At 44.0% G+C, this 24952-nt stretch overlaps 1 protein-coding gene across 1 annotated transcript; it reads left to right on the forward strand.

The window, feature by feature from the left end:
• The first annotated feature begins 10636 nt into the window (after window positions 1–10636).
• Window positions 10637–12448, forward strand: junbb (JunB proto-oncogene, AP-1 transcription factor subunit b). Its single transcript, XM_085784972.1, has one exon. The coding sequence runs from the start codon at window positions 10967–10969 to the stop codon at window positions 11951–11953; it is 987 nt and encodes a 328-aa protein (XP_085641098.1). The 5' UTR covers window positions 10637–10966; the 3' UTR covers window positions 11954–12448.
• Window positions 12449–24952: the final 12504 nt, after the last annotated feature.

Below are 24952 nucleotides of genomic sequence, written 5' to 3' on the forward strand. Positions count from 1 at the left end.
TAAAATTTGCACCGCAGCGTCTTCTCAGAACGTCAATGAAAAGAAGAGTACAACTCTCGATATTAGTCAGAGCAGAAGAGAAAGTTGACGACTCCCTACAGCTGCTCGGCTTTTACGAGTGAATCCTGTAAGTGATTGCAACTTCAAGCTGAGATGCACGAACACTGCAGGCTTGTAAAAAAAAAAAAAAAGTTGAACAATGAGAGAGGGGGCTTTGGATGCAAGTGCAGTTAAGAGTTGGTGATTAGCAACAGTCTCTCAAGGAGGAATCATGGGAGTTTTAATCACACTAAAGTAGCCCGGTAGCCACAAGTGCAACCCAGAAATAGAACCAAATAAGAAGAGCAATAGACTTCCCCATGTGAAAAGCTGATTTTAGCCACTTAGTGTGTGTGTAGTGGGTCCTATAGCTAAAGCTGGTGAACCGACTCTCTGCTACATCTGTGAGTGAGTGTTAGAGAGAGAGGGAGTGAAGTGAAAACAGAGGCAGCAGCAGCAGCAGCAGCAGCAGCAGAGGCAGCACATATACCAACTGTGTGCCTGTGTGTGTGTGTGTTGTGCAGGTTGCGGGGCAGCTGTGTGTGCATATGCAGCGTGAGGAGAGTGCTGGGGGGAGACCACCTACACTTCCACCTGCTCTGCCTTTTAGAGGGGCCTCTTCAATCACAAGGCTGGGGTCATTATGGATGCGAGCCTCTAGCCGCCAGGCATTGTTTAGCTATTTCTGTCCTCGCACTTTACAGTGAAACATCCAGCAAAAGCCCCATTAAAAACCCTGCGCTTCAGAAAACACACCAACAGCCACGACAGGAAACATCAGGTCCCGCGCATCATGTTTCCTCGCTCTCTCATGTGAGAAATAAAAAAGGCATCGCCTGAACCCTGAACTTTATGCTCTTTAAGCTTCTTCCTCTAACAAACCTTTTTCTTTATTCTTTCTGTGTCGAGACGGATGAAACGCACGCAGCAGCTCTGCAGAAAAACGCAGCGTTACATACTTCTCTACAACACGGAGGTAAACGTGATAATAAATGGAGACACCTCTGACTTTGCTCAGGCTGACACAGTGATGAGGAATGACAAAGCAGTGAACTGTTTGACAGGCACTGTGAAGATGACTAAGTCCAAACTTTCAGACTGAGATATGAAGGGGCGAGATGTTGTTGTTCTTGACTTTAGGGAAAAAAAACTATTTGAAGGCTTCTGGTGCCACTGTTTTGTTTTTTTTTTCTTTCCATGTTTTGATGCCTGTGTGCAGCTGGTTTACAGTCAGCCACATGTTGAGCAGGTCTGGTTGAAAATGTCAAATTTTTTACCTTCTTACACAAGTTCTCGCTGTTTTCTCCGAGCTGTGCCAAACTCAAATCTAGCCGGATACGTTCTCTGTTTGAAACACTAGTAAACAACTCTTCCATGAAAACAATTAAACAGTAATTTGTGACCAAACAAGACTCTTAAATTGCCCAGTGAGAGTCTATATTTGGAGTAGGGCTTCCTAAATGCACTACTTAAGGTAAACTACATTAAATGCGAGGTAATTAGTGCGCCACATAACAGACCACAAACTGCTAATTGTGCTGCCTGTGGTTGTGTCTAGATGCCTCCACCCAGAAGAACCTGCAGACTGCTCTTAATGCCCCACCAACCAACCAACCAGCATCCATCCTGCGCAAAGATCATCGTCCCGGAGCTGAAACACGCAAACAATAATTGTCAGCTGAGGTGAAAACACAAAAACATGTCTGATAGCAGGGCTGCAGCGCTCGGTACAAGGTGGTGCACCAGCAAAAAGTGCATTTACATATATGACTAAGAGTGTGAGTGTGAGCGAGAGTGGAGTGGAGTGTTTGTGTGTGTGTGTGAGAGAGAGATAGTGGATGAAATATGTAGGTGTTTTGTGGGGGAGTTGGTTGATTTTTACAGGCACTGATTCACTGGAGGGCGTCTGTGTCCAGGCTTGTTTAAGACGTGCCAGGTCCCCCCGGCGTTGGGAATGGCTCTCAGTTACGGGATCACGCAAACGCTCCCCGAGGCTTAACAGGAGTTGCAGACGCAGACAAAGTCGGAGAAAAAAAAAGGGAAAAAAAAATCTGTGGTCTTCTCTGTTGACAGTAAAAAACCTGCATGTGAGCGTTTGCCCTCAGAAAGTGCTGGCGATGCACTTTCTCCCTCTAACCTGAGAGAATCCCAGTGGATGTCTGTCACACAGGCCCTCTTGCACAATAATAAAGTGAGTAATAGAAAATGAGTGTTAAAATGCCAGTTGTGTGTTGCTGTTTGTTTGTATTGCTTTTTTACGAGAGCCAACAAGTGTGAGTGTGTCGAGTGTCTCACTGCGCTGTCATCGCTTTGAACTCTGGACCTCTGTAGTTTTTACCGAGCAGTGACGTCACTCCCCCGTCCAGGTCGTGACCCATCCCATCATTTATATCCCCCCCCCCCCCTCCCACACCCCGAAGGGATTCCCTGGTCTGGTTTTTACCTTCAGTGTGACGTCCCGGTGTCTAGAACAGCTCTGAGTTTCCGTCGTGCTCATGTGGATACTGACTAGGAGGGGGGAAACCAGGAAGTGGACCAGACGCTGAAGAAGAGACTCAACACAGACAAAAAAAAAAAAAAGCAACTGCTGACAGGCAAAGAGGAAAAGGGAGTTTTACAAAGCATATGTGATTGTTCACACACACAGATTCCAGATAAAGAATTTATTGGTTATCAAAGTGATGTGGGCTGCAGTGAGAACACAAAATGATGGAGCAGCTGCTTTCAAATCCGCCTGTGTTGGCAAAAACCTCCACAGAGGGAAATAACTGTTCGGGGCTGATGATTTATCTTATTCTAAAAAACCCCAGATATAGTGAACTCCTTTTGAGGTTGACATGGCAACACCCAGGGGGCTTTTTTTTGTTTTCATAAAAGCCAAAGCCATGTTTTGACCATGTGGCAGATAAAGAACCAAAAGGAAACACACACACACACACGCCGAGTGAAGCAAAGCGGCTGCGGCTGTCTCATTGAGCCAAACCATAACTGAGGAGACCCACTCAAAGGCAATCTGAAAGCAGCTTGGCAGACACCAAACACACTGGGATCACATGTGAGTGGAATCTGGTAGAGAGGAGGAATCCATGCAGCATTTTATTTGCCACTTCAAGCCTGCGAAGATAAAATGTCAGCTATCTCAAACCCCTGTCTTCCTCCCCTGAGAGAGACACACACACACACACACACACACACACACACTGGAGAAAGATCTGGAGCCAATTGTTCTCTCATGCCACAGCACCCTCACCCCCGCATTCCCCTCTGTTACGCTAAATGTCCTCTTGTGCTACAGGTTGCTTAGCTTTTAACTTATAACTCTGAATAGGGCAAGATCATTAAGAGCACATTCTGCATTCATTACCATGATTGCATGTTCCTGCTCTCCAGACTAATGAACAGAGTAATAGGGAAGGAAGGAGGAGGAGGAGGAGGAGGAGGAGGAGGTCACCATGCACGGTGCAGCAAAAAAAAAAAAAGGGGGGTTGAATGGAGCCACTGGACAGAGCCAAACACGTCGACCTCTGGCGCTAACATCAGTGACCCACGCTTTTGACTGACTAACCGTTTCCCCATCATCACTTCTCCCTCCTTTCTCTCTCTCTCTCTCTCTCCATCTCTGCAGAACATGGCCCGCTGCCTGAAAGCGTGCCTGCCCCCTGCAGCGCCGGTCAGCTACCTGACTCACCGCTCCGTCCTACCAGGCTGTTTCAGGTTCACTGAGCTGGGATGGACACGGGACCTTGCCAAGGAGATCTCATATAGAGTCCTTTTAAGTTTGCCCGCTCATGGGCAGCAGCACTGTGCGTGAGACCATGTGGCTTGCCCAACAGGCTTGTTACCCTCCCTCCTTTTATCATAAAGAACTGAGCAAGAGGTTGTGACAAGCCCAGAACAGACTGATGCACACACTTGACTCTCACTGCAGGGGAAGTCAGAGACAAGTTGTCCTTTTTTGACTCCGGAATGATCAAAGGTTTTCGACTTGGCTCGGAAAACGGCAAAAACAAAAAAGTAGTTTGGTGTCAGCATGGATTTCATGCAACGCAACAGTCAAGAGCAAAGATCAACAAAAATCTCTTAAATATTATGATGTGTACCATGTCTGATGATGGATGTGCAAATTTTCCACCACGTCTCACTTGGACTTGACTGTGTTGTGTTGTGTAGTGTAGTGTAGTGTAGTGTAGTGTTGCGTTGTGCACTCCCTCGGTGCACTGCCATGGGCATGGGCGTAGGCGCAGTCTTTTTTCCCTCCAACCATCTCCTCACATAAGATTAGCCAGATCTATTTTTATTCTGCTTTGGCAGAGTTTTGAGTTTTCTGTGTCTATCACTGTGTCTAATATGTCTCCTGTTAAGCCTGGTGTTAGAGATCTCAGGCAAGCAATTTGTCAAACTCATTTCTAAAAGGTGAAAATGAAATAAAGCACAGCTACAGCCCTGTTAGGACAGGGTAGTCATTACTTGCAGGGTGTAGAGAATAAGATATTTGCGCCTCTGTGATTTGGCTCATAGTTCTGGACATTATTTTACCATTTGGTGATATTACAGGATGTGGCCTATAATAGACATGGGAGTTAATGAGGTCTGAGTAAAAGAGAACACGAGCACCTATGACTGACATTACAGCAGCACATTCTCTGCTGATGGCCTCATTTTTTTCTGTCAATGCACTGGATAGCTAAATGTTAAAATATTATGATTAGATAAGCAAAAAAATGTTTTTGATTTACTCCTGACTCCACAAATCAAATTTCATACTGTGCTGATTAAACACAGTCAAAGAGAAAGTAACTCTTTCCAAAGAAACTCAGACTCGTTGACTTTAAGATACCAGGATGTGGCTCCGCACAAGGTTTTCATTACAGGAGGAGCAACGAGTTTGCCAAACAAAAGTAGGTAAGTCATCTGTAATTATTACAAAAGTGGGGGTGGAAAATGACCTACATATGCGCCCAGGATTAAAATCAGTCAAAAAACACAGGTCATTTTACAATCAGCCATTAGAGACAAAAAACAAGTCCAAACAGGGCAAAAAGATCTACAGCCAGTTTGGGTGGCGCTTCATGCTAACATCAGCATGCTAACATATACACGGTGATAATGCTAAAAGGCTTAGCCTATCTGTAGCAGGTATGTTCAACAATGTAGCTTAGCTTGATGCTAGCATTTACTGAATAAGCAACTGGGAATTGGCTCAAGGTTCATAGGTCAAAGTTATTTTTAATGTACCCGTAGGTAAACTTTTTTTGAGGTTGAACAAAGTTAAGCATCCATACACAGCCTCAGACAGACAACAGAGGACAGAAAAATAAGATAGAATAAAAAAACATTTAAAACACTTAAAAAGAGTTAAAACAATCACAATTAGCCCACCACAATTAAGACAACTCAGTAAAAACAAAGTAAAAATTTAATTAATAGAATACCCAATATCAAAAGGGAATTAAAAAAAAGTATTTCAAAGGAAAATAAATAAATAGTTGGCTCATTAGTTATGTAGGTATTTGATTATAATCCGAAAGCATAACACAAACAAGATGTCAAAAATGCTGCTGATGCTGGATGGAAAGTCAAAGGATCACCACAGTTATTTAGATTGATCTCTGTACTAAATCTCAGCAAGCTCTCTGATGGTTGTTGACAGTTCACCCAAAAACACAAATGTCGGCCATAAAGCAGCACTAAAGACAAAGTTAAGAGATCACTGAAGACAAGAGGAATGATCACAGGTCCATGCCTGCCTGTGGACACATTGTAGGCTATTCAGTGGTCTGTTACATTTCAGTCTGGACCAAAGTAGTGGAAACACCAACCAGCCAAATAACACTGACATCCCCAGAGCCATTCTGCTAGCATTGCCAAGAATAAATCCCATTAGACACACAAATTATCAAAGTAAATGTCTGATTCTTTGGTATAATTTCAACAAAATACTTCCTTTATGCCACTAGTCCTTTGAAAATATGTTTTGGTACAATGAGGGTGTTGGTTGGTTACTGTAATCCACCACAGCACAATTTCAGTTCCTCTAAAAAATTGAAATCAGATTGCATGACATTAAGAATCTTCTATCGATGCTGTCATGTTGAATAAGATGCACTGGTGCACATGGGGCTTCAAGTCAATCAAGCATCTCTGATTAGAAAGCTCATGAACTTCAACCTTTAAATTAGCAGCACACAAAGGTTGAGTGAGGCTGAAGCTGGAGTGATAACACGATGTCCACATCAACATCGGCTGTTTGGGATTTTCAGAGCGGAGCAGAGGAAAACACCATCAGGCCATCATGTGATGTTGACGAGGATGATGATGAGGATGAAGTAAATGATGATGGATCACTCTATTAATAGACCTGGCAATAGAGTGACCACAGTCACAAAGGGGCACAGCAGCGCTATGGATGAGAGGCCCCATTATGTCCAAATGAAGGAGTCAGCCGCTCTGTCAAGAGGGCACTTCACAAACAAACCTCATCTGACTGAGCCTGTCTTTCTCTCTCCCCTTGCCCACCCGCTCTCTCCCTGCGCTAACCGCGACTCTTTTTCTGCTGAGTGGGTGTTTGGAGGAGTTGCGAAGGTCAGGGGAAAGACTCAGGGCAAGGATGCGAGGAGGGAGCTCGGGGCTCTGACCTCTGATTGGCCTCGGCCGCCCCGGCCGCTCTGAGTCACAGAGATGCTGCAGTCTCGCCAACCAAAAGGGCCCCGCGCCGCGGAGAGGCAGACGACGAGTGGGCTGCCGGCCTCGCTCTGACAAAAGGAGAGTTGTGCAGAGGTGGCGAGGCACAATGGGACGGTTTGAGAGGAGGAGGTGAGGAGAGCTCAATCCCCACCATAAGCACCTTATTGTGAAAGCCTGCTTTGTTAAACGACAGAATCTATAGGGTGAGGAAATTAAGGGGATTTTTCCTGTGTGGAGGAATGGGTGACATTGTGTGAGCGAGGAGGGAAAAGATGCACTTAATACCTTTTGGCTGTGCACTAAAATATACTCAAATCATGCATCATCAATTATCTCTTGTAATTTTAGTGTGAAAAGGTCATAATGCAAAAGTTCAGCCTCTATTATCTATTCTAGGCCACTGACAAAAAAGTCACGTTACTGATATGTGAATGATGTGGGAGGAAGATTTTTAGAAAAGTGTTCATCTTTGTCGGTCATGCAGATGTTCACATTGTGGTCAAACAATTCTACGCCCTTGAATGCTCCACCCGAACAGACATACGTGCTCATCCACACACACACACACGCACGCTCGCGCACACGCTTTGCTTAATCTTACGGTAAACGGCTTCCTTCCACCCCCAGGCCTCGCCTGTCCCAGGAACAAGAGCAGGTAACACTCAGCTGGTTTTGGCGCTCATCCATCTGATCCCAACTGTTCAAACCGAGTCTGTTGCCAGGCAGCTCGTCCTGCCCTGGAACCCTTTGAAACTTTGCCCAAAAAATATGCATAAGACAAATCAACACAAAAACCAAGAGCAGATCTGCTGATAACACCGACTTCTGCAGCAAAAAGGAGAGAGAGAGAAAGAATAGAAAAAAAAAAGCAGAACTAGTTTTCAGGAATTTCTGTAGTTGAATACACAGAACAACTCTAAATCTAAACAGACTAAACAGAGATGTGACTAATCAAGATGTGACTAAGACGTCTGCAACATTTTTTTTTATGTGTTGTTCTCGCAAAAGCTGAAACCTGATAACTGGAGTGTTCAGCTAATCACCTCGTGTCATTGTTAAGCCGCCCCAAAATTCACAGCACTGGTGATTAAAATTGCCATGGTGATAAACAGAGATTGTTCCCGACAAAAACAATATCGCATATTAATGTATAACACACGGTACATCTGCCTCAGCCTTCACACGTTCGTCTCTCCCACTGGTTGGGTAACATGAGTGTTTTTGACTAACATTTGGCAGCGTGGCACGGTGCCACCTCACGAGCGTTCCCGTAAACACTCACCACTCTGGACCCTATACTGGTGTGCTTTGCCAAAATGTCACTAGAATTGTGGTCGGCCTCTTCCGCAACGCTGAATAAAAAACCTCAACCCAAGCAGAGCGGAGCGGCAGCAGCAGAAACAGGCAGCTGCACACAGAATAGAATTTATAAGGGAGGTGGCAAAGTGGAAGCACAACACTGCCAGGAACTGTTGTTTTCCTCTGTTTATCCATATTCCCATGACTACTGACAAAAAGGCATAGAATTAAAATAGTCGCTCTGAATACCAGAGAATTACCTGGCATGAGCTAATTATGATCAGGCATGGATGGAGACCCTAAAAAGTGGTGATTTCAGCGAACTTTCCACGTCAAGAAAATTCCTGTGACAGTTGTAAAAGATGTTGAGTAACTTGTGTCCTGACAACAGTTTTCCCTTTAGGCCTAAACATGATAACAGGGTCTGCCTGCTGCCTGAGCAAATATCCCTGTTTATGCGTGTGTGTGTGTGTTTTTTTTCTTTTTTCTTTTACAGCGTGTACATGTTGTTACGGCATAGTCATGACTGCACACTGCCAAGGGGAAAACATGTTGAAAGCTCGTTCTCCAGGACAGGTTGGATACACACAGACTGACATTTAGTGGGTGAAAATAGCAAAGGTTAAATAATCAGAGATAGAACAGCTCTTGTTTTGACATGTTCAAATAAGGTGCTGGTCTTGTTTATTTGAGTTTGCTGTGGGTTATTTTTAACATTTGGACCGGTGATTTCCAACTTATGGGGTGTGTAGAAAGCTCAGTTCATTAACTCTTATGACTAAGCAATGGCAACAGTGGGTTTGATTGAAGAACATCCTCACATAGGTGTTAGGTAGCTAAATAGCTGAAGGCCAAATGATTAGCCTCAGCAGTAGGAGGCATTCAAATTCATTTACACTAAATAATAATTGTGATACCATCCACTTTTGTATAATTAGTAGTAATTAACACTCAGTTTGAAATCCATTCATTTTTGCAAGATGATGGTTGGTGCTTGAACTCATTTGATAGGGCTGTAGTGGTACGTCAGACAAGAATGCTTAGCAACCACCAATCCGCTCATTTTAATGAGGACAAGTGCATTTCCATATTTTATTGTTCAGTCATAATACGCATTCTATTCTGGCCTCGTCTCCAGTTGTCGTCTGTGAACGGGATGTCTGTTATTGATGTGTCTCCTTGGATAATCAGCTGTTGAACATGATCTGAGGTTCATCCCTCAGGTGCAGCTGGAGGATCTAGCGCCTACCGAAGGCTAAAGCATCCTACCTGACTTGTTTTGTCTGTGCAGGGATACAGGATACATTGGTGGAGGCATTTGCCTGTGTCTGTGTGGGCGTTTGAAGAATCGCAAACAAAAGACAAAGGTTCTCGTCTCCACATCTGAAACAGGTGCACTGTTGAGGAATCACATTTCCTGCCTCTGCCGCACCGAGCTCTCAGAGGTTGAACCTCATTTCTCCAGCTTGTAAAGCAAAACCAAATGAGGGGTAATTTTTTTTTTCAAGCATTATAGATCAAAAGGATGAATTACTCAACACCAATCTTCCCGCTTGAGGTAATTGACTGGGTTTGGTTCTCATTGGACGGCGTTTGCTCTATATGCCGCTCATGATCAAAGCAGCAACATGCCCAGCATCAGCAGCACCTCACAAAACTGTCAGGATACTGTAGGAGTCTGTTCCGTATCTGATCACACACACACACACACACATATACTGCTCGCTGCTCCACACTTTTACACTGAAACAGCCTGTAATTTGAATTCATCTTATAGAAATATCAATATCTAGGCTTTGGGTGACAAAAAAAAAGGTGAGTGTGTCTGTACAGCTGGTATGTGACAGTCCTGATCAGTGCACGCAGATGGATGGAGCTGGGAATGTCTGAGCTCACTTCTCCCTGCTGAGGCAGAAAAGTCCCTAACTAACTAGCACATGGATGGGGTTTATAGCTACAGGAGCAGGAATGCTGCTGGACTGAGGCCCGAGGGGGGCGTGGCTTCCCGGTTCTCCCGGAGAGGAACTGCTACGTCACCCTCTGCCCATATAAGGCCTGCGGACTTCCTCTACATGTTGGATCACAATAAACACTACAGCGGACATAAATATAATGTAATATATGGATGAATAACGATAAATATACCGATGAATAACGAGGCTGTTGACGAGGAGAGACGCATTTCGTGTGACAAACGTTAAATGAATAAATTAATTCACTCGAGCGGTAGGACTGACGGCGTTTCTATGGTGTCACAACACATAAACAGCCGAGTATCTATGGAGCTTCCGCTTCTTCTGTCTCTACTTCTTCAGTCGTCTCCCCTCCTCGTTTAGCTATCCAACGAGCACTTTTATTCAACCTCTCTACATACGAAGCTCGGCCTTCGCATAAAAACTGTGGGCTCCGTCTATTTCTGACAGCGCTCTCTCTCCGCTGCGTCCCTCCTCGCTGCGCTCTCTTGCCTACAGGCTTGTTTACAGTCGCCTCTTCCCGGCATTAGCGTCACATGACGTCGTACGGTGACCGAGCCGCGCGGACCAATCAGAGGCCCGTGTCTTGTGCACGCGGCGCCTAGGCTATATAAAAGAGCCCGTACCGACCCACTGTACACACCTCAACAGGCGCCCGAGAGCAACACAACACCAGCAAAGTAGGAATTCAGAGGTTCAACTTTTCCCTTGACAGAGAGAGGAGCAGACTTTCAGCTGAACACTCTGAACTGAAGACAACTCTTGTTGGGACTTCGTCAATCTTTGTTATATTTGGAGTGATTTGTTTTTCTTTTAAATCCACTCCGACTCTGGGACATTGTTGAGAGAGAGAGAGACAGCGAGTGCCTGAGTTGATGCATGCTCTCTGCTGACACTGACATTTGTTGATAACGCAGTGACTGTGTTTCTATAAGAAGCTGGTAAGCTCACTTTTTTTCCCCTACGACTTTATGTCTACAAAGATGGAACAGCCTTTTTATCATGACGACTCTTTTCTGTCGGCGTACGGCCACTCAGATGCAGCAATGCACGACTACAAACTGCTAAAGCAGAATATGAATTTGAACTTGACAGAGCCCTATCGCAACCTGAAATCCCAGCTGAGGGCCGAGACAGACCCGTACCAAGGGGGACAGCAAGACGTGGGGTCCCTGAAGCTCGCGTCCCCAGAGCTAGAGAGGCTCATCATCCAAAACAGTAACGGTGTGATCACCACTCCCACCCCGGGTCAGTACTTCTACAACCGGGGTATCACCGATGAGCAGGAGGGCTTCGCCGAGGGGTTTGTCAAAGCCCTGGACGAGCTGCACAAGATCAACCAGATGCCCCCTCCTAATGTGTCCATCGGTGCCGGTGGAGTTACGACGTGTTCAGCGGCGGCCTCTAGCGTCTTCGGCTCCGCCTTGCAGCCGGAGCCTCCCATCTACACAACACTGAACGCCTACTGCCCGAACACGAGCCTCTCTTCCGCATCCAGCTACCCCACGGCCACGATCAGCTACCTGCCGCCGCACCAGCAGAGCCACCCGCAGACCTCGACGCACGGCTCGCACCCGTTCCAGCACTCGCTCCCCGCCGCCGGCATCCACCCGCAGCGGCTCATCGCCCTGAAAGAGGAACCTCAGACCGTGCCCGACCTCCTGAGCAGCGACGGCTCGCCTCCCATGTCTCCCATCGACTTGGAGACCCAGGAGAAGATCAAGGCGGAGCGCAAGCGGCTGAGGAACCGACTAGCGGCCACCAAATGCCGGAGGCGCAAGCTGGAGCGCATCGCGCGGCTGGAGGAGAAGGTGAAAGTTTTGAAGAACGACAACGCGGGTCTGTCCAGCACGGCGTCGGTGCTGCGGGACCAGGTGGCCCAGCTCAAACAGAAGGTCCTGACACACGTCAGCAGCGGCTGTCAGCTGATGCTCACGAGCAAGATGGAGGCGTTTTAAAAACAACAGAGAGACTATAAAACTGACTGAAAAGTAATAACACTGGAGTCATGTTCTGCATGCGCAGCACTGGAATAGCGGCTGATGTGTTGTCAGCACTGACACCAAACACAGGGCCGAGGGGCTATGTGTAGACAACTCTATAGGCTATTTAAGGGTGAAATGACTGATTGAAATGGTACTTCCGGATGCTGGACACCGCTCAAAGCACCATTCAACCCTAGAAACCAGGGCAGCATCCAGACTGAGCAAACACATTGTCGGCCACTGACCCACACTGGGGTCTACTACTAAGTAGCCTAGAAAATGGGAATGATTCTTTGTACTTTTGCATCTGATATTGTCATGCAAACATTCTACATTTATTCCTTGTGTAAATTATTTTTGTTTGTCCGGTTGATCCAGACAAACTATGATGTCCAATGTTTACAATGTCTGTTTTTTTTATTTGTTATGTGTATTTAAGTAAAGTGTCTTCACATGAAATGAAAAAAACAACAGTGATCTCGAGTGTTTGTTTTATATTGGTCTGTCACTTCAAAACACACAACACAACAAAACACACACAATCAGCAGGAAAGAGTGGGGAGGAGGGCCAGCTAGTTTCTTTCCTACCGTCCTGTAACTACGGCGGTTGCCATAGCGCACAGTGAGGAAGCCTTCACACAAGCACACTCTGGTTTCAGTGTTTTTACGCACACAGCGTAGCCCGCGTACGTGGGCCTTTCCTGATTACGCACGGGTTTCCATATATGGGCATGTTGGCGAGCGCTCCGTCACAGCTAGGGGAGGATTGCTGGGAACCCCCGCCCAGGTAATTCAAACTGGTTTCACCTTTTAGTCCCTCCTGCTATTGTATTGATAAGCGAGTCCACGGAATTTCCTTTTTATTTTCTCTCATTGGGCAATTTCAGATTACACACATGCGCGCAAATGGAGCAAAGTTCACCCGTGTTATCAGGTGGATGGATAAAAAAGTTCAGCTAACTTACTTAAAAGGCAACAACAGGAAACAGCACATTTTTCTAATCACGCAACTCAATTTCTAAGGCTCATAATAAAGCCGCGGTGACATTCATCAACCTGTCGCTGCCACTCACGCGGCTCTCATTAGGACATATTTGAGGTGTCGGCATAATGAAGAGCTCGCACACGCGGGTAGGAAGTGACAGTGGCTTCAGGAATGCCGGGGGCGTCTGGAGATGCCACGCCGCTTTGGCACAGCAAGTAGGCGAGAGTGGGCGTCCGGAGCGCGCGGGGAGCATCTGTGTGGAGAGATGGCGATGCGCGCGGCTGCCAAGGATAATACTGTGGTGGCACGCATCACTGGCTAACTATGTGCCGCACCAAGGGGGGGGGGGTTCAAAGGATGGATATAGGTGGTGGTGGGGGAAAGTCCCACGTTAAAACACGCGAGTGAGTCATTAAGACCTCGCTCTAATAGCCAGGGGTCACCTAACGGTTTCCACGGGGCCACAGACGCACGAAAACAACGATAACGACACTGCAGGTGGGAGACCGGCTGCTCGGCGCACTGACGTATAGGGAAGATTAGATTCGGAACCTCAGAGTGAAAAAAACAAGAGAAACCAAAAAAACAACTCCGCCGAGAACAGTGTCAGCCTTTGTGACCTAGTGAGAAGTTGTCAACTGGCTGGTCTCAGGAAAACCGGAGGGGGGTTTCTGGTCTGTAATAACACTTTCTGACGTACAAGTAAACAACACAGCCCGGTCTGGACTGAAAGAAAGAAAGAAAGAAAAAAAAAACACACAACTCTCGCAGTACTCACGAAAGCCACTTCAAAAGACCGTGTGAGTGAGGGCTGCGGTCTGAGCAGCACTCTCACCTCAAGCTGTTTTGGAGAGGAAGATTTTTTTTTAACCTCTTTTCATCTGACACGTATTTAAATCGTTTAATTTCCATCAATAACAACTCCCCTATTTTTTTGCCATGAACGTGGAAACAAAACCGGCGACGCCCACACAATGTCTCCCTTTCAGTGACTTTCTATTATCTAGAAACCTATATTTCAGGGGATGTACATGTTTTTGAGCTGGTTCTCTGTTTTTTGCTTCATTCAACAGTTTCAAATAACCTTTTATGATAAGGATCAGCGTGGCCTCTGCAGTATCACAGAGGTCACAGACACTACACTGCACTCAAGTAGCAAAAATGTTTGATCTTCTATTAATTTCTCATGAATATTAATCAATTTTGGAGAAATCGAAACCAAAAGCATCACCCCTGCCCCCAACAAGTGGTTGATATTTTTATTTGCTGCTATTCTAGAGTGCATCTCCTACTCAAAGGTATATTTTAAAACATCACTGCAGTGTTCGAGGCTCCATTTACGCACACAGCAGGTCTACATATTATAATGCACTCACACACACTCCAGAAAGAAGCCAACTGAAGCCATACTGGTTCTCCACACGCCTCGGCCCACAACCCACACTGAGTGTCTGTGGGAACATCTGTGATGTGAACAGTGACGTATGAAGAGCCCTGGGTGGGTTTGATTTTCCTCTCCAAGAGCCCCCATCCCCTCCCACAGGCACAGGCACAGGCGCACTCACACACGCACACATACACACACACACGCACACACCGGCCTGGCTCTCTCACTCATTCTCTCCCTCTCTCTCTCGGATCTTCTGTTATCTTCTTGAGAACCATGAATATTCCTCCCACCTTGCCGCGGCCATCTGAGGTTCTTACAGAAGCTGGATCACAAGTTGCATCAGTAGTTTTAGGAGGCCAGTGCAGAGCTGGGTTGGGAGGTGGGTGTTGTTTTCATAAGAGCTGGTTCAAGGGGAGTTTGCTGCATTGTGATAGATGTTGAATTATAAACATTTTAGCTACTGAAGATTATGTAATGTTAGCTTTGGAATTGAAAAAGAATAATACAGATATAGGAAGCTTATAATGAAGGGACTGGTCTGTTTTAAAGATGATAATGTCTTTTTCTTACACATTTTACACATCATCTGTCCCATTAATTCAACACAGTTATATCATCAGAGTGCTGCCAGTGACGCTATCTTCTATCAGGGATTCACAGAGGAGCCCACTCAACATTGTGTGTCATTATACAGCAAACTTGGTGTTGGTGCTTAAACAGCATTTGTTGAAATACATTCACATTTCAATGTTTTCTGGTAGCACAGCAGTGTCCCGGAAACCAGGTCAAGATTCACAAGGACAGTGCCTACACCAGTTATAGTGACAGTGTGCAGTTCTGTAGGAGCACATCGCCACCCAGTGGAGTAAAACTAAAACTGCAGCTACAGTCATGAACCGCACAGAGGAGAGATTTATTCACAGATTTACATATAAATGTATTCGCTTCTCTTCTTGTTTTTCTTATCTCATCACATTTGTTGTATGCGATTTGCTCGTCTCTTAATCTCTCATTTTGATTATAAAAGACAAATAGTTTTAGTTTGCTCCAGAATAATGAAAGAGAATCTTCATATAAATTCCCTGAAGCACCACAATGTTTTACTGTGTCAGAACAGAAACACTTGATAAAGTGACCTGATTGAGTGAATGATTGTCATTGTGCCTAAACTGCAGGAACTGAGCAGCACAGCCACCTCACACAACACACTGTTGTTGACAGCGGCATTCATTGAGCACAGTGGAGATTGTTAGAAAAGGGAGAACTTTTAAAGATTAAAACAAGTCTGTCCATGCAAAAATGGTTAAAGACTTGTATCATATATATGGTAATGTATGTTCAGCCCTCATAGAATTCATGTCATTTTTCTCATTTTCACCTGCTGGTTGAGCCCTGGATCTGATATTGGTCTATATGTACGCTGGTATTTGAATGAACAGCTCTGCCACATTTCACATGATTGTGTTTTATGCAACTGCAACTACCGGTATATATGTGGATTAAAGCTCAAAGTACTTCTCCTATTGCTTGAATAATGAGAATCACAGTGGGATGAGGATATAGTGCAGATTTTAGCTTTGGGTTTACTGTGCAGGGATAATGTATTTAACCAGATCTCTATTATCATCCTTAAAGCACAGAGAGTGCATTCATTATTTACATTCATAACTGAAAACCTGCCGCAGCGTCTGGGATTACAATACGGAATACAGATTTATTTCAGTAAGGGGCTGTATGTAAAGTATTAGTGATGGAGGAGGTCAGTTAAAGGGATACTTCACCCAAAATCAATAATTCACCAATTTTCTACTCACCGTCATGCCAAGGAAGGGTTTGGAGAATTTTCAAAATCATCAAAACGCTTTTGGAGTTCCAGGGGGGGTCTGGCTGCACGTGCACAAACATCAACGGAGCTACTGGGAGCTAAAACTACAACAAGGCTAAAAACAGAGATCAAATTATTTTTTTTACGAACAACTTTTTCATGTGGCGGCTTCAGGACACTTGGGTCAGTATGGACGAGCAGTATGGAGGTATTTGGATGTTTCATAGTGTGTGTTTTGGACGATTCAAAAGTGAACTCTATCCACCACCATTATATGAAAATCCATTGCCAGCCGGACCCCCCCTGGAACTCCAAAAGCGTTTTCATAACTCAGAAAGTTCTCCAAACCCTTCTACGGTGAGTAGAAAATTGGTGAATTATCAATTTTGGGTGAAGTATCCCTTTAAGAGGCAAGTATACCTATTTAGTCTTCTAAAAAGTCTGTTTTCATCAGCGGTCCCCTGCCTTTGTCATCCCGCAGTGCAGAGTGCTTCAGTAGACTCCTCAGCCTCAACTCCTGGATCAACCTGACCTGCAGAGCCACCAGTTTGTGTTTCATTGACAATATGAATCTGTTTTGGAACCGTCCCTCCCTTTACAGTCATGATGGCGTCCACCCTAACAGGCTGGGCAGCTCAATATTAAAGGCTAATTTACAGTGTACAGAATGCAATCCCGTCTGCTCCTCGTGACACTGACCGTTTACGCAACACACCCTCACACCTGAATCTTCCTATGGTTCCCAAAAACGCCACAGTTCCATTTCAATGATTAGCTCCCCCTGCTGGCCTCAACAGCCCTGGCTTGTCACAATCAATCTGGATAGCCCTGCCCAACACCTGCTCCATTACTAATAAATCTCTCATCCTCAGTGAACTTTTCACCAGAGAGTCCCTGATGTTTCTTACTGAAACGTGACAACAGGAGGGTGAGTTTGTCCCTGGATGAGCTCTGTCCTGTCGGCTGCTCAGTCACTGGCACGCCGTGGAGGTGGGCTCGCTGTATGTGGCGACAGATACTTGTGCAGAGAAATAAATTTAGCTAGTTAACCACTACTCCTTTGAGTCACAGATGATAAAGATTGGTTCAACTTATGGATTTTATTGTGTCAGAAACTTGGGTGTCATTCTTGATTCTGCAATGTCACTAGAGCTGCACTCCAGACATTTAATTAGAAACTGCTTCTTCCACCTGAGGAACATTGCAAAATGAAGTGATATGGTGTCAAAAGCTGAACTTGAGATGGTCATTCATGCTTTTATTTCTTCTCGTCTAGACTACTGTAATAGCCTTTTTACCTGCCTAAACAAGAAAGAGCTTGACCGTCTCCAGACTGTACAGGATGCAGCTGCACGGCTTTTAACTCACACACACAAAAGAGCACACACCACCCCTGTTTTAGCTTCCCTGTATTGGTTACCTGATTAAACTTCATGTATCTACCCGTACTATGAGGTCGTCAGGTCAGAGATTGTTGGTTCCTTACACTCACTTTGACCAGAGGTCCTTTCAGGCAGTGGCACCCAAACTGGAATGCCCTGCCTCTCTTTAGGAAACAGCTGAATTTCTTTTTATTTAAGCAGTCTTTTAGTTAGTGTGATAAATTGTTTTACTCATTGTATTTTTTTATGTTTTTACTGTTATATTTTATTTTATTGTAAATCACTTTGTGATATTTATCCATGAAAGGTGCTATATAGTATATAAACCTTACTTACTTACTTACTATGTTTGTTTCTGAGGGTAGGTGGTCTGACTATATAGGGGAGCAGGGTAGAGTTGTCTATTTTTTCTATGTATTTCAGTATTTTATTTCATGCAGATCAATTGTATAAAGACAATTATTACTTCATCTAGTCATCAAGGTAATTGTTAAAGTCCAGGTCTGTGTACACCACATTTATAGTTTTATTTGCCCTGTTTATTAATGGTGACTTAAATTGTACCAATGCTGATGGATTATTCCAAGATAACTGGGGGCTTGGGGCCTTTCAATCAGTGTCATCTGGAAATAAACGCAGTCCCCCATGGCCTGCAACACCTAAGTGCACATATGATTGGATGAGTAATGCTGTGTGTGGTCTTCTTGGTATTTTAAAAGTTTTCATTTTACAGTTGGATGTGCCAAAGGTTGAGCATTCATGTTAAATCCTGCTTTGACCCACCGTCACTAATATCTCCAGTGGGCACCATCCTCTAGCAGCTGGATCCCATAGAGCAGTCATCATCATTATCATCAAGGTTACATTTGAAACGTAATAGGTTATAGATTACTAAGGACCCTGTAATGAATAATGTAACTGTGTTAATTACCTCAGCAGTGACATAATGAATTACATTTGATTAATCGGTATACCATTTATTTCACCTCACCCTCACAACCTAATGACCTCTCAGAGTTAATAGTTAATGACACATACAATACTGAAACTGAATGAAGTCATTGAGAATTAGATCTCACACTTTTCACCCATCTGAGCCAAAATGTCCACAGACAGAACAAGATGTTGCTGCGTGGCCAAAAGATGCAAAACACAGAATTAATTATATAGTTTAAACATCAGTTTATAGTCCCAAAAACAACATTATCAGATATATGACCTCTTTTTTAATCCCCTATAACAGTTATGAAGATATTCAGTCACATAATCCCATTACATGTAACTAGTTACTCCCCAACAATGATCCCTACTTATCTTTCTGTATCTAACTAACAGGGCAGAACAGTGATGCAGTGGTTAGGGTTGTCGCTTCACAGCCAGATGGTTCTGGGTTTGATCCCAGTGCAGTTTGCATGTTCTCCCTGTGACTACATGGGCTTCTCTAGGTTTTGCTTCCTCCCACAGTCCACAGACCTGCACAACAGGCTGGATGGACAGGTCTAATTTGTAGTTTATTAGATTATCTCTCTCTCTCTCTTTCACCTCCACCTCACTCACCCAACACAAGCGCAGATACTTGGCAGCGTGACGCAGCTTTATACGTGCAATCAGCCAGCACCAAACAGCTTGAGGGCGACCTCAGCAGAGATCCAGGCTGGCTCAACCACCATCACTAAATCACCAACAGCAACAACCACTGAGTTATGGCCATGGACCCGTTTTACCAATAAACATAAGATTTAACTTGCCTTCAGACCTCAGCCATTTTCCCACAGTCCCTAAAGAGCTGAATTATACTTTCCATATTGTATTGTGTGTATATTACAGCACTGACTTCACTGCACCATCCCATCTGCCATACAGAAGACTGTTTCCTCTTTGATGCGAGGGTAATCCACAGATGGAGGATCATGGATGTGACTGAAACTCTGCAAAGAGGCATCAATATTCTCCGGTCAGACGTCCTCATCTCATTTATGTAAAAATTTCAACCGTTGGCCTTGTTGAAACTCTGAAACGATGCTGGAACAAATTTAAAAGATAACCTTGTCTCATCTGTGTTACCATTTGCCTAATCGCTGGTGTGATGAGCTGAAGTGTGCCTGTGCCTGTGCCTGTGTGTGTGTGTGTGTGTGTGTGTGTTCATCAAGAACGACAGTCATTTGCGACCCTCTCTGTCCAGCTCTGTCATTTGCTGGGATGATGACTTTCACAGAGGGCAGGTTATTAGCCAACACCATCAAGTACCAGCTCCCTGCAGAAATAGCTGCAGTGGATCCAAACACACACACACACACACACACACACACACACACACACACACACACACACACACACACACACACACACACACACACACACAGCTGTGGCTCATATTCTCTCCTTTTGACAGAAAAATGTCAAGTGGTGTGTGTGTGTGTGGCATTATCAACATGATGCATAGCTTGTGTTCACCAGACTTTCACCTGCAGAGGGCACACACTGCTCCAACACCTACATGTAATTTATGTGTAAAGTCCAGGTATTAGTCACTTTTAATGAGGTTATTTTAAAGACAGATATGACACGTGGTGATCTTTATATACCGTCGGCTAATTTGCACATTATTCACGTGTCCTGATTTATCGGGAGGGTCTAATTGCTGGATTCAGACGATATGAGTCTCGCTGTCAGTTCAGCTGAAGCATCGGAAGGACTTAAATCCTCCCAAGCCCAACAGGCATTCATTTAGACTGTGTGGCTTGTATAATAAAATCAGACTTAAAATAAATCGTCTTGATATTTATTTAAATGTAAGAACATTTGAATTCCTCCCTTAAAGCAATGGTTGGGAATGGGCGAGACTGAGTGACAGCTGTCTGAACAGGAGCATACACACACTTGTCATGGTGTATCAGTGAACTGCGGGCTGACAGTGGTGAGAAGATACATGCCTGCCCCCGTAATCAGAGGTGGAGGCCATGTTTAGAGACACCAGCGCTGCAGTTAAATGTTTGTCAGCGTGTCAACATGCAGTGCCATGGCCCGGGGTGATGTGTAGTGTTGTAGTGTTTGATTTAATGAATATTGAACAAGGGGAAATTAAACAAAAAAATAATCTTGGTAAGCTGAAATGATTTCATGGGATGACAGACATGACACATTTGAAATACAAGAGATGTCAGCGTTGTAGCAGAGAGAGCACAGAGGAAGTGGAGCAGCGTCTGCGTCTGTTTCCACAGCTTTGAGGTTTCGGATACAGAGAAACTCTGTACTGTACAGCTCCGCTCAGCAGAGGTTTCGAAAACATTGTACAGTAGCGTTATGAAACAAGCCTTTGCAAAATTCATCCTCACTGATAAAAAGAGAGAGAGATCTTCTCTATGTGCTACAAAAGTTTGAACACATCTCCAACATTTTCTAACTAATACAATTCTGCCAACATGTCAAGCAGCATAAAGAAGTACAACCCCTCCCCCTAGTTAATTCAACTTTTGTGAGGAAAACTAGTTACCTAACAGGTAGAGGAGTTGACTAATTTAACTTCAACTAAAAGAGAACTGGATGAAAACCTTTATCATCAGCCAGTGGATAACTGGTTATAGGACGTTAGGTGAAGGTAGTTGCCAAATGAATACACAGTTAAATTTGTTAGCTGTAATGAAGTTAAAAGCTACAAATGAAACCAATTAAGTGACCTCAGTATCGTCATAAAAATCATGGATAAGCAGTTAGAGGCTTGTTTGGAATAGTTGATATACATCTAAGTAACAACTGAAAATAGAATTAAAAGAAATTGTTATCTCTAATATATAATATATCTGCTACCTACTATAAGAGGGGAACCCCCTGGGCCTTCAGGGTATTCAGTGAAGGCCTCAAAAAAATATTGAAAGGATGTTTATTTCTAGGCTAATTAATTATTCTATTTATTTATCTGCTATTATGAAATAGTAATAATTTCTAGATTATTGTTATAAACTTGTTGTGCCAACAATTGATTATTAAACTGACTAATTTAATGGACCAATCAAAACAGTTTCTGGGTGAATCAGTGACACATCCTGGCAGGCAGGGCCCAGTGAGGCCTGTAATTCAAGTGAATTTGGATATGAATTTAATATTGACAGGTGCCTTCTTAGCCGATTATACTCTGATAAATTGTGAGAGGAATAATTTCCCGCCATCTGCCCTAGTCAGGTTGTCCGGTGACGGTGTGTGTGTGTGTGTGTGTGTGTGTGTGTGTGTGTGTGTGTGTGTGTGTTGGACTAACTTCATTTCACCTGTTGCACCCTGGGCTCTGCTCCTCACCTGGTGCTGCTGCTGCTCGGACCCTCCTCTGTCCTGTCCTGTCCTTCAAGTGGTGCACAGCTGCCGAACTGCTGAAACTCATGTCTGCCGTGGATCCTGGAGGAGCCTCAACATCAATGACTCCAGACCAGGAGAGTCCACCTGGTCTTCACCTCGTTTTCCCTCAAAGAGTTCTGGTCAGTGTGTTAACGTTAGCCGGACTAGCTAGCTCGGCTAGCGTTAGCTAAAACACCACAACAACGTTACCAACGGACTAACGCGCTCCCTGACGAGCAGGGCTCCTCTCCTGCAGGACGTCCTGGCAGAAGGTAAGTTGGATTTTCTATGTTTGACAGAAATGTGGCAACAACTTATTGACTTTTTACATCTCAATGAACCAACACCGCATGGGTTTGTTTATGTCCGTTAACCCGTCTCTGGCAGAGGGGGAGATCTCGCGATAATTCACCACCATAATTTGATCAGATCGCTGCAGCATTTGGTTTAAGATGTTTCTGAAAATAGATGAATAGAAGCTCTACTAGTAAGGGCAACATATGAAAATCTGGGAACTAAATCCTTACCAAGAAATTTCTTCACAATTGTCTTTAGGAACATGCATGATATGATGTCTTAAAATGTTGAAATTCAACTCCCGTGGGAAACCCCCTAAAAAACTACTCAAAGTTGGGGTACCCGTAACTGGATTTTTGAACATTCCGAAATGTTAAATTTGGTCTTAAGTAACTTGTGAGGGGTCAAACTAGGGGTTTTTCATGATTCTGAGTTGATCGCAAACATTAGTTTTACACCCAAAACACTCCTTGGTGGAGAAAAAAACAACCACACCCACTTTTCTTGTTCATCGGAACCCCCATCACCACCACCAATAGAATGCATTACAGAGAAGCCATTCCTTAGCATCGCAGAGGTTGTGTCACTACTAAATACTCAATACTGTATAATATAACTTATATTCTATAGCCTTTTTTCTATAGGACATACACACCCTCCAAGATTTTGTGGTGTCACGATTGCAACTATTAATGCAAATTCAATCATGAATTCTTTGGCCTTGTCACTGCAACTTTTCTGCAAATTCGCTATCATAGACCGCTGTGGCTAGATGTGGTCAGCTGTGGCCACAGTGTTCCCATTACTTTTTTTTGCATGTGTTTTTATTACTAGTTATTGTTTTCATATAACATTAAGTTTTATGCGGATCGGGAGCGAGAGAGAAGGAAAGGCATCAGGTGCACACCAGATGTCACATACCAGTAAAAACGGCAACATACACATAGCCCAGTGATTTTCAACCACTGTGCCGCGGCACACTAGTGTGCCGTGAGCTTTCGCCAGGTGTGCCGTGGAAAATTACCAAATTTACTTAATTGATCCAAACTAGCGATGCACATTTTGATTTTTTTTTTCAGACCGATAACCGACGCTCATAGGCGATTATAACCGTTAATGAGTGAGATTCAGCACTCCACTGAGCCGACCAGCCAGTCTCATTTTGTTTGTTTTTTATTTTAATAACACACGCGCGCTGCTCCCGCTGTGCTGCGTCTCATCCACGCCAGAACAGCAGAGCGCTCCTCTGCTCGTCTGTGCAGCTGCAGGTGAGTGACGGGGGAGCCGGCTGAGAGCCCCTCCTTTTTATTTTAGGGGCACCGTCCTTATTCGTATTCACTCGGTTTTCCACACACACACACACACACACACACACACACACACACACACACACACACGTAAACATGTGTCTCGTGTGCATACGCAACGGTCAAATAGCCTATGTATAGACGGACGCGCAACAACTTATTAATCATCATTTAATTATTTTATTTTGAAAATTGACCGGATTCTCTCGCCTTTTCTGTGCCAGACTTCCTGTCTGGTACGACCTGGTCTACCCAGCTTGACGGCGCTCTCGGCGCTCACGGCTCGCATGAAAAATAGAACTGAACCGATCTGAAGCGCTGCAGCTGCATGCACTGCGCTCCACAGCGCGAGATGTGCGACCAGGCAGAGTTGCAGGTTGCACTCAGAGTTTGTTCTGACTTTCTATCACAGGGAGTGCACGACATAAGTTTAAGTCATCTCATGTTTGCTGTGAAATATGGCTGAAGGCACGAGTGGAAGTGTGCACGTGTTGACAAGCTCGCATGAGTTGATTGACAGCTAGAAAAAAAAAGGCTTTGTTGAGCATCTGTGTCTGCAATAGTGACTGTCTGGCAGAGTTGGCTAATAAAATAGGACTTTTTTTTAATGTCAATGAGTGTAGTGGCAGAAGCCTGCACAGTGACCATTACTGAGTCAGAACAAACTAACTACACTGTAAGAGACAAAATTTGTATTATATTTACTGTATTAGGCTGCACTGTGTCATTTTCTAACATTTTTGGTTAGTGGTGTGCCGCGGGATTTTTTTAATGAACAAAGTGTGCCGTGGCTCAAAAAAGGTTGAAAAACACTGACATAGCCTACACACACACTTCTCACTATTGGGCACATGTACATTAAAATGTTGCTTTCTTCTACTTTTTATTTATTGCCATGGTAAATCGGCCTAAGTATTGTTTAGTGGTAGTTGTAGTTGGTTAGCATTAAAAGTGAGGAATTTTGGAGTTAGCTAGTGCTAGACATGTTGAAGCCATTTACAACCTTCGACCATTGACAAACATACTATTTTTTACACCTGATATGTGTTATCTCCTTTTTCTTTTAAGAACTTGAAATATGTCATGTCATGTCATTACGTTGATAACATGCATAAGAAGCTTAAAAATTGTGGTAACACTTTATTTGATACCTATCTCTATAATGCATTATTATCATGCTTATAATGGGTTATAATAATAAAAGTTATAATGCAGTTATAGCACTGTATAACTACAGTTATAAACACTCATAAATGATCATAATGCTTTATAACAATAATCATAACACACTATAAAGCATTTTATCTTGACTTATAAGGTCAGGTATTAATATGTTATAACTATTAGGAACTCGCTGACAAAGCCCACATCGATAATGCATTAAAAATATAGTTATAATGCGTTACAATTGGCTCATAGTTGTGTATAACTATCATAATAAACACTCATAAATTATCATA

This window comes from Trachurus japonicus, chromosome 8 (genome assembly GCF_045865225.1).
Source record: "Trachurus japonicus isolate A0001 chromosome 8, Traja_1.0".
Lineage (NCBI taxonomy): Eukaryota > Metazoa > Chordata > Actinopteri > Carangiformes > Carangidae > Trachurus > Trachurus japonicus.

Bases quoted from the DNA above. Each gene is read 5' to 3' on its own strand.
- junbb (XM_085784972.1), top strand. From the start codon at position 10,967: ATGTCTACAAAGATGGAACAGCCTTTTTATCATGACGACTCTTTTCTG.